Raw genomic sequence first — 13,412 nt, 5'->3', positions numbered from 1 at the left:
AAATAAAGATAAAATCTCAAAAAAAGCCGGGGAAACTTAAAAGATTGTCTCCGATAAAGTAACAAGTAGACTGGCGGCTAAGTTCTCCAGAAGACAAGAGACTATTATTTTTAAAGCGCCAAAACACAAGCAAATGAAGAAATGCAAAGTTTCATTCTTAGCAACAATACCTTTAAGAATCAAAGTGAAAAAAGAAAAAAAAAAAAAGCTCTCTGGGAGGCCTCGCGGGTGGATCACCTGAGGTCGGGAGTTCGAGACCAGCCTGGCCAACATGGTGAACCCCATCTCTACTAAAAATACAAAATTGGCCGGGTGTGGTGGTGCGTGCCTGTAGTCCCAGCTACTTGGGAAGCTGAGGGAGGAGAATCGCTTGAACCTGGGAGATGGAAGTTGCAGTGAGCCGAGATCGCACCACTGCACTCCAGCCTGGGCAATAAAGAGTGAATGAAACTCTGTCTCAAAAAAAAAAAAAGTGGAAAAAAGCCATTTTGGGATAAACAAACAAGTGGGTGCCACCAGCAGACACACACTACGGAAAACACTAGCAAAGTGAAAATGGTCTTCGTAGAAGGTGAGAAATGCAGGACAGAACAAGGAGAAGCAGCAGGTGTCTGTGTGGGTAAATCCCAGTGAACTCCCATGGAACAAGAGAACAGGGTGTCTGTACATGTAAATCCGAATGAACTCCGACTACGTAAAACAGCACAACGTCCTGTGTGATTTGAGACAGAAGTAAAAGCGAAGCCACGACAGCACCGGTGACGTCTCTGCTGAGAGGACAGGGGAGGTGGCAGGTGTGTTCAGGACATCTGGGATGGAGCACGGAGCCCTCACCCCCACAGCAAGAAGTCCATTAACAGCGTAGCCCGGGCCGGGCGCGGTGGCTCAAGCCTGTAATCCCAGCACTTTGGGAGGCCGAGACGGGCGGATCACTAGGTCAGGAGATGGAGACCATCCTGGCTAACACGGCGAAACCCCGTCTCTACTAAAAACACAAAAAATTAGCCGGGCGAGGTGGCGGCGCCTGTGGTCCCAGCTACTCGGGAGGCTGAGGCAGGAGAATGGCGGGAACCCGGGAGGCGGAGCTTGCAGTGAGCTGAGATCTGGCCACTGCACTCCAGCCTGGGTGACAGAGCGAGACTCCATCTCAAAAAAAAAAAAACAAAAAAAAAACAGCGTAGCCCGGCTTGCTAAGTCACGATCCTCCACACACCCGTGGCCAACTCGAGGCTCACCGATGCCTCTGGTTTCCCTCCTGTCTTCGGCATGAGAGGACAGAACTTTTCCTGGTTCTCCTGACGCCTCTGGTGCGAGGCTGCGAGAGCCAGATGACCCTCTTCCTCCCGGCCCCCACCCTCAGTGATCCACATGTGAGCAGAATAAAAAAACACCTGTGGTTTTAAGACACTGAAACTTGGGGATTGTTTCAAGAGCAAAACGCAGCCCACCCTGACTGATGGACCCCTCCTTCACCTCCGCTTTACTAAACAGAGCTCCCCTCCTTCACCTCCGCTTTACTAAACAGAGCTCCTGTTTCTTTCCTTTGATCCTAAAGCATGAAATGCAAGAGGCACTGAGTCTAAGATGTGTCCTCCTGGCACCGGGGGAAGCAGCTCAGTTCCGGCCACACTGAAGACACCCAGGATGCTCATCCCCTCTCATGTGAATATTCATGACAAAGGCCAACCTGTACGACATGTCTTCGATATGGGAACAAAGGGGACTCGGACAACTCCCAAGGGTTGAGCCACTTTTCCCACAAAATGTGCAAAAAACATCTGAAGAAATCGTGGTTCAACACCTCCAGGGTACCTGCGGCCGGGGTGCACTGGCGCTCCTGCGGGCGGCATGTCACCGACGCGCCAGCGTCCTCAGGTGCAAGGGTGCCATCATCTGGCCTGGGTGAGAAAGTGACCAGCAGCCCCTCCCCGTCTCCCACATGTAGCCCATGAACCCACAGATCTCTCACCCCGACAAAAGCTTCGAGTCTTGTCTCACTTGAAAGAACACATCTAAAACTAAGGATATCAGGAAACAGCTCTGTACACACAGAACTCAGAAATATAGAAGCAAGGAAAACAGACAGCTAAAAAACTGAAAGGGTTGCTTTTGGAAAAATAAAAACGTGGGACTGGGAGATGCGGGGCCAAGACCACAGACGCTATGCAGAACGATTTCACTTTCTGAACTATGCCTGTTTGAAAGCTGAAAGGGAAACTTCCTATGAAGAGTAAAACTGAACGAGGAGGCCGGGCGCGGTGGCTCAAGCCTGTAATCCCAGCACTTTGGGAGGCCGAGGCGGGCGGATCACAAGGTCAGGAGATCGAGACCACAGTGAAACCCCGTCTCTACTAAAAATACAAAAAATTAGCCGGGTGCGGTGGCGGGCGCCTGTAGTCCCAGCTACTCAGGAGGCTGAGGCAGGAGAATGGCGGGAACGCGGGAGGCGGAGCTTGCAGTGAGCCGAGATCGCGCCACTGCACTCCAGCCTGGGCAACAGCGTGAGACTCCGTCTCAAAAAAAAAAAAAAAACTGAACGAGGAGGAGAAAAAACCCTGAGGTGACACCAAGGCTCAGTCAGGGTCACCAGGGACGCAGCTGGCTTCAGAGCCTGCAGGCCACAGACTCTCTTGGGGCCAGCAACGGCCCTGGAGGGGAAGAAGCCGCACGAGGAGGGCCAGCTGCGGGGAGCTGTGGCCACGGCTGGGGAGTGCAGGCAGCAAAGGGGCCCCCAGGGAGGGCGTGGGCAGCTTTCCGGAGGACACGCCCACCACCGTGCGAGGCCACATTTGCAGGAGTGAGTTTGCACTCAGCGGTGTAAGGGAGTGCAAACGCGGACTCCAGCAAACACACTCATGGTGCAGACACAGCTGGAGGTTGGCAGCGGGTCCAGAGCAGGGATGCCTCCCACAAAGACGCCGTCCTCCACGATGCCCCCGAGCAATCCATGCCCCGCAGTGAACCCTGAGGGATGCACCCCAACGGCACACGTGCCCCAGAGCAGAGCACGGGGGGAAAGCTGGAGCTGGGGATGGAGAGAGGCAGACAGACACCACCCTGCACCCAGCACCCCCAACAACTGACCACAGCCCACCGCCACCCTTCAGAGCACCGAGAACCCGGATGGCGTGAAGACGTCACACACCAAAACCGTGGTAACGGCGCCTTTTAAAAACCCGGACAAAGCACATCAGTGTTTATGTTCCACGGTTGCTCGGTTACTCAGGCAGCCTGCAAGGCCTGCCAGCAGGGAGCAGTGGGTGTGGTGGGTGAGGAAGGGACAGGACAGAGTGGCTACTTTGTATCACGTCTTTCCAAATACCATCATCAAAAAGCCCAACTAGAACCCACAACTCCCTCCTCTCCTGGCTACGTGCAAACGCAGCCTCAGCCCAGGCGGGCATGTGGCGTGGAAAGCTGCCCGCGACGACCACACGGAGGCTCCGGGACCTGCGGCTTTTCCGTGGTTTCCTTCTGAGCTTGTGACAATTCTGCCCATCGTGGGTAGGTGGCAGCAATGCACAGGCCAACAGCGCCCTGCGGCCAACAGCAGCCAGCACCCAGCAGAACCCCTGAGGGGCGGTGACTCTGCAGCCTCGGGGCCATCAACGCAGCTGCCCTGACCACACATTCAAGAAGAGCAGATGACAGAGCAGCACCTCCCCGTGGGCCCGCCTCACAGAGCAGGGGGGTGAAGGAAATGCAGCCAGGAGGGCGTCACCAGCCACGGGGACTCGGAACACATTCGACTGTCGCCACTGGCCACAGGGACTGGGAACACCTTTAACTCTGTCGCCACTGGCCACAGGGACTGGGAACACCTTTAACTCTGTCTCCGCTGGCCACAGGGACTGGGAACACCTTCAACTGCGTGGGGGGCCACGGGGACTGGGAACGCCTTCAACTGCGTGGGGGGCCACGGGGACTGGGAACGCCTTCAACTGCGTGGGGGGCCACGGCGACTGGGAACGCCTTCAACTGCGTCGGGGGCCACGGGGACCGGGAACGCCTTCAACTGCGTCGGGGGCCACGGGGACCGGGAACGCCTTCAACTGCGTCGGGGGCCACGGGGACCGGGAACGCCTTCAACTGCGTCGGGGGCCACGGGGACTGGGAACGCCTTCAACTGCGTCGGGGGCCACGGGGACGGGGAACGCCTTCAACTCTGTCACCGCCGGCCATGGGGACTCAGAACGCCTTTAACTCCGTCGCCGGCCAAAGGGATTCGGAACCCTTTAACTCCCCAACTCATGGTGGGCAGGGGCTCCTGTGCAGACTTACTGCTCAAACACCAAGGGCGACCCTAAAAGCACACCCCACAGCACACAGGGAGCACGTGGAGGTCGCGTGGAGGCCGCGTGGGGGCCGCGTGGAGGCTGCGTGAAGGTCGTGGACTGCCTCCAACTGCCATCTCCAGGGCATGATCCGTGTTGTGGGTGGGAACTGGGGGACACTGAACCCCTCTGAGAGCACCCGGCACCCCACCCCACCCCATCCCAAGCCAAGCTCCTAGATCCAGAAATAGCTTTTTACAGGTCACCAGCTGTCCACGATACGTGGGGGATGGTTTCGACCCCACTAAGGAGGCAACTCCGGGCACCCATGGGTATGTCGGAAAGGTGACAGCCCTGCACCACGTGCTCTGGATGCATCTGAGGGACAGTGACCACGTCTACACGCAAAACATGACACGCCGGTCTTAGCCAGCAGGGACCACCTGCAGAACCGGCAGTCCCAAGCCTCCGACGTCAGCTGACAGAAACTGGCTCAGGTTTCCAGGATTGACTTTCCCGTGACATCCATCAAACCCACGAGAACACTGAGCTGACACCAGCAGAAATGCCAGCTGGCTGCTCTCAGCACAGAAGCCCCGCCGGCCTGGCTGGAGGTAGACGGCTGCAGGCCTCGGGCAGGTCCCCATCAGGTCAGGGCTGGGAGGTGTGGACAGAAAGCACAAGAGGCGGGTACAGCCCTGACATCCGGCCCTGGGCTCCCCAAACCCAGCCTGCTCTCCTCTGCTCGGACCACACAGACCTCAGCAAAAGTCTGCACACAACAGCAATTTTTCTAAGCTTCCTCACCAGCTGTGCCTCCACACTCACACTCACACTCACACTCACAGTCTCACAGCGGGGGGCTAAGGGTGGCGTGGGCTGGGCCGTTCGCAACGGCAGGGCCCTGGGAGCTGTGTCGGGGGGATCCGGCTCCCTGGACCCTAGAGGTTGGCTGCTGCCATTGGGAATGTCTAGGGAAATGCAATCAGGCTTTCACTTTAATACTCTGTGGATCTAAAATGTGTTCTACGCTTCCCTCCTCACACACCAGAAAGAATCAGCAAAGAGAAACGAGGCACTGCCCGACTGTGCTAACCCCCGGCAGGTATCAGAAGCTTGGGAATCGGGCGCAGACGTCCGCCTGGACTCGGGCGTGTAAGGAGCTTCGCCTCTGCTCAGCTTTCCTCTTGCGCCCACCTGAGCTTCCTGTGCTCACCCAAAACAGCTCTGGGTCCCTGCACTGCTCAGTCCACCAGGGCAGGCCCGGGGCTGCTCTGTCCACCATGGGGCCGTGCTTGGAGGGATCTGCAATGACCACTGGGTCCACAGGTGAGCACTGGCCCCACTGCCCCAGCTGCCTCTGCTTCCTGAGAAATTTCCAGAACCAGTGGCTCCGGGGTGCAACCCCTCCCAGCTCACACTTCCTCTCGTTCTCTCAATCTCCATCTCTCAGTCTCTCTCTTATAGGCACCGCTGGGCAAACCAGGCACCCCACAGCTGCCGCCTCCACAGAAGAGACACACCCAGCCCTGCACCCTGGCAGGCCAACGGGCCGCCCCGCACCCAGGAGCACGCCTCCCTCATCGAGGGGGCAGCCCTTTGCTGCAGCCTTCAGCCTTCAGACCTACCTGCTTGTCTCATGAGCTCTCCTCCCAGACCCCTGAAAAGGAATGAAAACATCAGAATTAGAAGAACCTCCTGATGTACAAAACACCATGAAAGATGCTTGCCGGTGTAACCTCGGGCTCCAAAAAGCACTACAATGAGAACTAGTTGAATGTGTTACTGAGCATGAGTGACCTTTCATGAAAAAAGTAAAAAACATGGTACAGCCATCTTCCGGAGGCCTCCCATCCTAGCTGGGTCATGCTAATTTTTTATTTTTCCTGGACATTAGAGTCCCGATGGGTATCCCATCACAGAGGTAACTCCAAGCAGTGCTCAGTTCTTACTTTACAAAAGCAATCTCAGACGCCAGAAAGAGCCCCATCCAACCTAGAGAAGCAGCGCGCTGCGGTTCTACCACAAGTGAAGCCAGGCGGGGCTCCGGGCTGCTCTGCCCGTCTAGGATGCCTGCCCTCCAACAGCGGGCCGGGTGACCCCTGGTTAACCCACACACAACCAGGTCAGACCCTCACACACCTCCAACAGTGGGCCGGGTAACCCCCGCTCAACCCACACACAACCAGGTCAGACCCTCATACACCTCCAACAGTGGGCCGGGTGAGACCCGCTCAACCCACACACAACCAGGTCAGACCCTCACACATCTCTGACAGCCGGCAGGGTCCAGGTCAGACCCTCACCCACCTCCAACAGTGGGCCGGGTGACCCCCGCTCAACCCACACACAACCAGGTCAGACCCTCATACACCTCCAACAGTGGGCCGGGTGACCCCCGCTCAACCCACACACAACCAGGTCAGACCCTCACACATCTCTGACAGCCGGCTGGGTCCAGGTCAGACCCTCACCCACCTCCAACAGTGGGCCAGGTGACACCTGCTCAACCCACACACAACCAGGTCAGGCCCTTACACACCTCCGTCAGTGGGCCGAGTGACAGCCGCTCAACCCACACACACACAGGCAGTGCGGGGAGCGAACACATCCGTCCCGCCTGCTCCTGACACACAGCTCTTCATTAGGACACAGATATAAGAACTTTGGTTTTGTAAAGCTCACCTGTATAACTGACGATCATAGAGCTGAAAATAAAAAACAAAGTTATTTAATAATTTAAATTTTAAAATAATACATATACATTAATAATTGTCAAAAATAAGAACAAAGAGAAAACGGCAGAAGACGCCGTGCCAGCCAGGAGAGCCACCTAGGGGGCTGGGGATGGAGGCCCACCTACTGACGCAGATGGCCTCATTTAACCTCCAGACAGGCCCAGCGCTCCCTTGAAGGGGAAACTGAGGCACGGAGCAAGGGGAGGGTGGCCAGACAGGGAGCTGGAGCCACCTGTGTTCTGGTCCCAGGGACCGACAGAACTCACCGAGGCAGCCCTCGGGCAGGGAAGTGATTGTGCCCAACAGGATGCTGAGGTTTCTTTTTCTTTAAAAGAGCTAAAAAGCCACACGGTGATGAGCACTACTACTAAAATTTACTGAACACTCACACTGTGCCAAATATTCTCCTAAACTCTTTAAAATATATTATTTAACTCACAAAAACTCAAGGAGGTCGGCCTATATTTTACAAGAAAAGGGAGCCATGGCTCAGCCTCAGTGGGGAGACCACATTCATGGCGGCTGCCCGGGGCCACCTCCCCGTCTGCACTCTGCAGCCATGCTTGTCTCAGTCAGAGAGGGAGGACAGACACTACCTTAAAAGTGAAAAATGTAAGCAAAGTGGCTTTGCCAAAATCATAAAGCAAGTTAATGGCAAAAATAGGATAAGAATCCAAGAGGTGAATCTTAAAGAATATAAAGCTATCTGGAACAACAGACAGTAAACCATGTAATCCCTTGTGAATAATTTTTATATTCTCCTGTAACACCAAGATCCATAGTTCATACTTTACCTCTGGGTCACAGAAGCCTTTGAGACTCTCTAAAAGCCCAGAAAGATGAACACATCATCTCCCCAGAGAAATGCACACACAAAATTCTGGTTTACTTTCAGGAGACGCCAGACCCCAGTTGCAGCTGCACGGCTGGAAACTAGAGGTTTTGTGCTTGTTCTGTGTGCCCAGCTCCACGAGAGCACGGGGCCCACTACCCCCACCCACAGTTGGCTGCGCGCTCCATCCTGGGACCGAGCCGGGCGCCCCGAGGGAAACCGCACTCCAGCTACAGCTGAAACCTCCACTGACTGCACTGGCTTCATATGCCGTCCTCAGAGACCGAGGACACGTTGGCTACGTGCACTCATTTCCCAGGAGTCTTTTCTCCCAGGGCAACCCCCCAAGGTGGCTGTTCACAAGCGTGACACCAGCGTAGAGCCTGTTCCCAGAGCGATCACACCCAGGTTCCACCACTGAGCCCAGGACTGATGGAGCACAGTGGCCACCAGGACTGCAAACCCTGCCTGGGAAGGGTGGGAGGCCCTGTGATGCCTCCCCAGGGGCACACCCAGAGGCTGCACACAAACCTGCTGGTGAATCTGCTTCAGGCCCTGCACTGCCTGCTCGTCCAGATGGTCCGTGACGGGCCTGCAGAAGGTCAAACAGCGAGTTGAGGCCACACTCCCCAAGACCCCAACCCCGGGTACACTCAGAGAAGCTGAGGTCACACCCCCCAAGACCCCAACCCCGGGTACACCCGGAGAAGCTGAGGTCACACCCCCCAAGACCCCAACCCCGGGTACACCCGGAGAAGCTGAGGTCACACCCCCCAAGACCCCAACCCCAGGTACACCCAGAGAAGCTGAGGTCACAACCCCCAAGACCCCAACCCCGGGTACACTCAGAGAAGCTGAGGTCACACCCCCCAAGACCCCAACCCCAGGTACACCCAGAGAAGCTGAGGTCACAACCCCCAAGACCCCAACCCCGGGTACACTCAGAGAAGCTGAGGTCACACCCCCCAAGACCCCAACCCCAGGTACACCCAGAGAAGCTGAGGTCACAACCCCCAAGACCCCAACCCCGGGTACACCCGGAGAAGCTGAGGTCACACCCCCCAAGACCCCAACCCCGGGTACACTCAGAGAAGCTGAGGTCACAACCCCCAAGACCCCAACCCCAGGTACACCCGGAGGAGCTGAGGTCACACCCCCCAAGACCCCAACCCCAGGTACACCCGGAGGAGCATGGGCTCAGCAAAGTCTCCTCTTGTTCAGGTCCTGGTGGGTCCCAGAGACCTCTGCAGGGCATACCTCTGATTATTTTTTTATTCTATTATATTGTTTTATATTGCATTGTTTTATTTTATTGTATTTATTTCATTTTAGAGATGGGGTCTCACTGTGCTGCCCAGGCTGGTCTCAAACTCCTGGGCCCAAACAATCCCCCACCTCCACCTCCTAAAGAGCTGGATTACAGGCGTGAGCCACCGAGCCCGGCCCATTTGTGACTTTAGATGAAGCAGTGCCTGGTCAAAGGAAGAGGATGTTGGGACATTCCCTTAAAGCTGTGACCCCTGCCAATGTGACCATCTTGGAAAACAGAGAAGTCCAGGTGAGGCTGAGACGAGAGCTCATGTCCACTGCCATCCGAGGGAAGGCCCCTGGCGAGATCGGCCCTGGGCTGGCATCTGGGGGCCTGGATGCCAGCAGGGTTCCCACCAAGCCCTGCCGGATGAGGCCCCCTCGCTGGCTCAATGTGCACAAACCGTGTGCTTTACTCCGGTCACCTGCTTTCCTCCTGGGGGTCTGGAATTTTGTTTTGTGCCAGGTGGAGGTGCCCACATAGCCAGACCCCAGGCTGGCCTAGGCACTGAGGCTCAAACGTGCTTCCCTGATAGACACCTCACAGGTGAGGTCACATTTCACTGCTGGGGGAATGTCACAGGCTCTGTGGGACCCAACTGGAGGACCCTGGGAGCTCCTGCCTGGTTCTCCCCAGACCCCACTCCATGCGCCTTCTTCCTCCACCACAGAGCAGCGCCATCAAGGCCAGGTCTTGCACGGGCATCGGCCACACCCACACGAGCGAGCGAGCGTCCCTGAAGGAGTCGCACTGTGCATCTGAGCTCGGGACTGACCAGAGCTCCCTCAGGCTGGGGCGGGAGGTGGGCCCATACCCTGCTCTCAATCCGTTGCCAGGAACTGTCTCACTGCACAGGGCATAACTTAAAATCGTTTCTCAAACTGGAGTCCGAGAACCAGGTCACCATCACTATGGTAAGTCTGGGAGTTTTTACTTTTGAGGAAGAGTCAACCGGGAAGAAACGTAAGACAGTCAATGCCTTACAGCCTCCTGCACACAACTTCCCAGCGACCCCGTATTTTTCATGCTTTATTACTATTTGTACAAACATAGCCAACTGAAAAATTCAAAAGAAAAGTGCATGTTCTCTGGCATTTTAAACTATCAGACGTGATGAAGAAAGGACACTGAACATGCAAGTCGCTTGATGCCATCTCGGAAAAAGGACCTTTGCTGTTATGACCTCACTCGTCACCTCTGAGACCAGGAGGTGCACAAGGAGGCAGGAGGGGCAGGGTGACTGGGGGGAGACGCCCGACCCATCTGGGTGACACACCCCGCTGAAGAGAGGTGGGTGGTCCACCCCGGCACAACCGTCAGGAGAGGGCCACTTACACGCTCCGTCAGTACAACCTGGGGCCTAACAACTGTGCCACTGGTGCAAATAAACAAAAATTAGAAGGGATGAGATAGCCCCGAAGTGGAAAGCACTGTAATTATACGGCAAGGGGATCAGGAACGGAGCCCTGTGTCTCCTCGAGACCCGCTCTTCCTACCTGTTCTCTTGGGCTGCAAGTTTGTACAAGGCGTAAGCAACCTCCGCGCAGGCAAGAATCGACCCATGCCTCGTGTGTAGGTCTGGACTCAGCGTCATGGACAGCAGCCTCGGGAAGACTGCAAGAGACAGGGCCGAGAGGGCAGGTGACAGTGTGTACACACAGATGACCGGTGGGACGTCCACAGACACCCACACAGGGCCAGGAGGGCAGGTGACAGCGTGCACACACAGACGGCTTGTGGGACGACCACACTCACACACCAACAGTGGCGTCCCTCAGGGTCATCACCCCAGTGCCCAGGATGGCACCCGTGGTGATGCAGATGGCCTCCGAGACACCAAGGGTAACAGGACAGAGGCTGCTGTGTGCTCCCAAGTGCCCCAGACGGGGTGGGTAACTCAGACAGGAGAGGCAGCACAAAAGAGGAGGACACACTCCCCAGGCCTTCCCTGTCGGTGTAGGGTGGCCTCTGGTCCTGGCAGGGCCTCTGCCTGGCTGCCTGGGTGGTGGAGGGGGCGGAGCAGGACGGAGGCAGGGCTGCCCCAGGGGCGGTGCCTCTACTCTGAGTTTACTCAGAAAGCACAGACTCCTCAGAACCCTCGCGGCCACAGAGGGAGGAGGCTCTGCCACACCTGCGGGGGAAACCAAGCCCCCTGAGCCTTCGCCATCCCAAGTGCTGCCAGGTTTGCGATGGGCTGAGAATCAGAGAGGTTAAGATGTGGCGGCTGGGGGTGATAGGTTTTTTGAGAATCAGAGAAATCTACAAAAGGTCACAATCCCATCCTGGGTGTCCACGCTCTTCACCCAGACAGAGGACAAAGCTGGGCCCCTCAGTGTCAGCAAGGGTTAATTGTGCATTGGAAAGTAGGGCAGCACCACACTAAACCCGTGACATGGACGCCTCGTTCACAGATCACGAAGCTGAAAGATCCCTTAGGAATTAACAAGCCCCCACAGGATGTGAAACACAGGCGTCACATCAGTAACTCCACCCAACAGCCACAATCCGGCCTCCAGTGGAGCCCCTGTAATAAATGTCAGGGGAGTGAGGGTAATGTTGAGAAATGTGGTATTCTTCCCTACATTTAAGTCAGATGATTATTTATTCCAAGTAGAAAGAACGAGACAGAACAAATGGGATTTCTCTCTTCATTGATGAAGCGTAAGAAGTGCAGGCTTAGCTGAGCCATTCCAAGGTGATTTTAGTCCTGGGCAGACTCTGAGTCTCCCATTCAGGCCCTTTCTTTCTATACACCCTGCCCAGTTCCAAAGTGCATTCCTGCGTGGTGGGTCGCGTGTGGCAGGTCACGTGTGGCAGGTGCAAGCCAACTAGAGACCAGGGAAGCAGCACCGCCTGTCAGGCGTCTGGCGGGACCACCATGGGCTTCGGCGTACATAACAGTCCAGCGGCTCCCTGCCATGCAGGCAGACCCACTCACCGCATCCGTCCTCACAGCCTGTCCCCCGATCAAGTCCACAGCTAGTTCCTCAGATGCTTCTCACCAAGACAGACGCAGAACCTTATTTTCAGCCCCCAGAGTTTGAAACCAGCAACCCGGGCCTTTCTGCGGTGCGCGAGCGTGATGCCCGCAGGCCAGCCGGGACACACACCCACCTTGCGTGGCGCTGTACTCGGGCGCTCGCTGGGTCAGGTTGTGCAGCGCCTTCACAGCCAGCTCTCGGATGACCCTGAGAGTGAGGAGAGAACATCGTTAGTGCCTTCACTTGGACAATTCTGGCTTTATTCAATTCATAAAGAGAAAGTGAGGGAGACGACATCCATCAATCGTCAACCCACCACTTGGCAGAGGCTTGCTCACTCACACACACAAACCAGCACAAGAACCTCCGACTCCAACAGACGACAGGGACAGTCTACCACAGCAAGGTCACACGGCTAACCACGGTTCTTCTTGGAACACAGGTGCCATTCCGTCTCAGGGCCAGGTGGCAACTGGGTCTCTGGCCTCCCCACCCCCACACTACCCGGAGGATGCGAGTCTGAGACAGAGCCACGTGAAACGGTCCCTCCACGGATTACAAGGGGTGAACAGAAGGAACTTCCTAAGGCTCACCCACCAAATCTGGGCGCATATCCAGTAAGTGCCTCATCAGACACATGCTGAAAGCACCCAGCGGTTGAACACGGGGATGGTGGAAGGCTGACCCAAAGGCAGCTCAAGAGGCCAGAGCCCCTTCTGAGCCCACCTCTCCTTCCAGAGCTCCACACAGAGGCACACGGTAAAGCTGGGAGTGAACTGCAGAGCCCGCGCCCCCAGCCCCTCCAGACCCAGATGGAGCGGCAAGTGGTCATGACTTAAAATCATCATGACGGCGACCACATAACAACAAAGAAGCAAAACGTGAAGGTGGAAACATGCAGAAGGCGGGTGTCTGTATTCTAACTATTTGAAACCACCAAACCCACAGCACCACAGTGAAACAAGGCACGAGGGCGGACACCCACACTGACAGCACCACCTGCCACAGCCCCTCCGGTGTCGGCCGAAGGCCCTGCTCAGGGTCCACTCCCAACAGTAAACAAAGAGCTCTTCCAGGCAGGTGGCGTTTCATGTGCCAGGAAACTCGCACCCTGAGCAACCCCCAACTGTATGCGGTCTACCAGACCATCGCCCGCAACTCCGAGGGAGCGGGAGAGACAAAGCACCTGGGAAGCGGAGGCAATGCAGTCTGCAGCCACAAGCCCAGCCCGAGGCTGCTTCTTGTCAGGACGGCCCTCAGCTAAGAATGGTTTTCACA

General features: G+C 56.4%; 2 protein-coding genes across 19 annotated transcripts in view; one reads left to right on the top strand and one right to left on the bottom strand.

Moving 5' to 3' along the window:
- Positions 1-13,412, top strand: part of RAB40B (RAB40B, member RAS oncogene family) — a 300,307-nt gene that overhangs the window by 41,977 nt on the left and 244,918 nt on the right. The gene's annotated exons all lie outside the window — the stretch shown is intronic.
- TBCD (tubulin folding cofactor D) overlaps positions 1-13,412 on the bottom strand; it is a 188,738-nt gene that overhangs the window by 25,865 nt on the left and 149,461 nt on the right. For 12 of the 18 annotated variants that reach the window (XR_013407532.1, XR_013407530.1, XR_013407533.1 and 9 more), the window contains 5 exons: positions 12,268-12,341; positions 10,650-10,767; positions 8,376-8,436; positions 6,960-6,982; positions 5,903-5,934 (listed from right to left, as the gene is read on the bottom strand). Coding sequence is in view for 12 of the 18 variants with exons in the window: in XM_077973415.1 (XP_077829541.1) it covers positions 5,903-5,934; positions 6,960-6,982; positions 8,376-8,436; positions 10,650-10,767; positions 12,268-12,341 (308 nt within the window). In the remaining 6 variants the exon portion in view is untranslated. Of the gene's footprint in view, positions 1-5,902; positions 5,970-6,959; positions 6,983-8,375; positions 8,437-10,649; positions 10,768-12,267; positions 12,342-13,412 lie in introns of all 18 variants that reach the window. The other 6 variants (XR_013407531.1, XM_077973417.1, XM_077973418.1 and 3 more) reach the window with 2 other exon arrangements.

Source organism: Macaca mulatta, chromosome 16 (assembly GCF_049350105.2).
Source record: "Macaca mulatta isolate MMU2019108-1 chromosome 16, T2T-MMU8v2.0, whole genome shotgun sequence".
Lineage (NCBI taxonomy): Eukaryota > Metazoa > Chordata > Mammalia > Primates > Cercopithecidae > Macaca > Macaca mulatta.
This window is presented reverse-complemented; position numbering and strand designations above follow the sequence as displayed.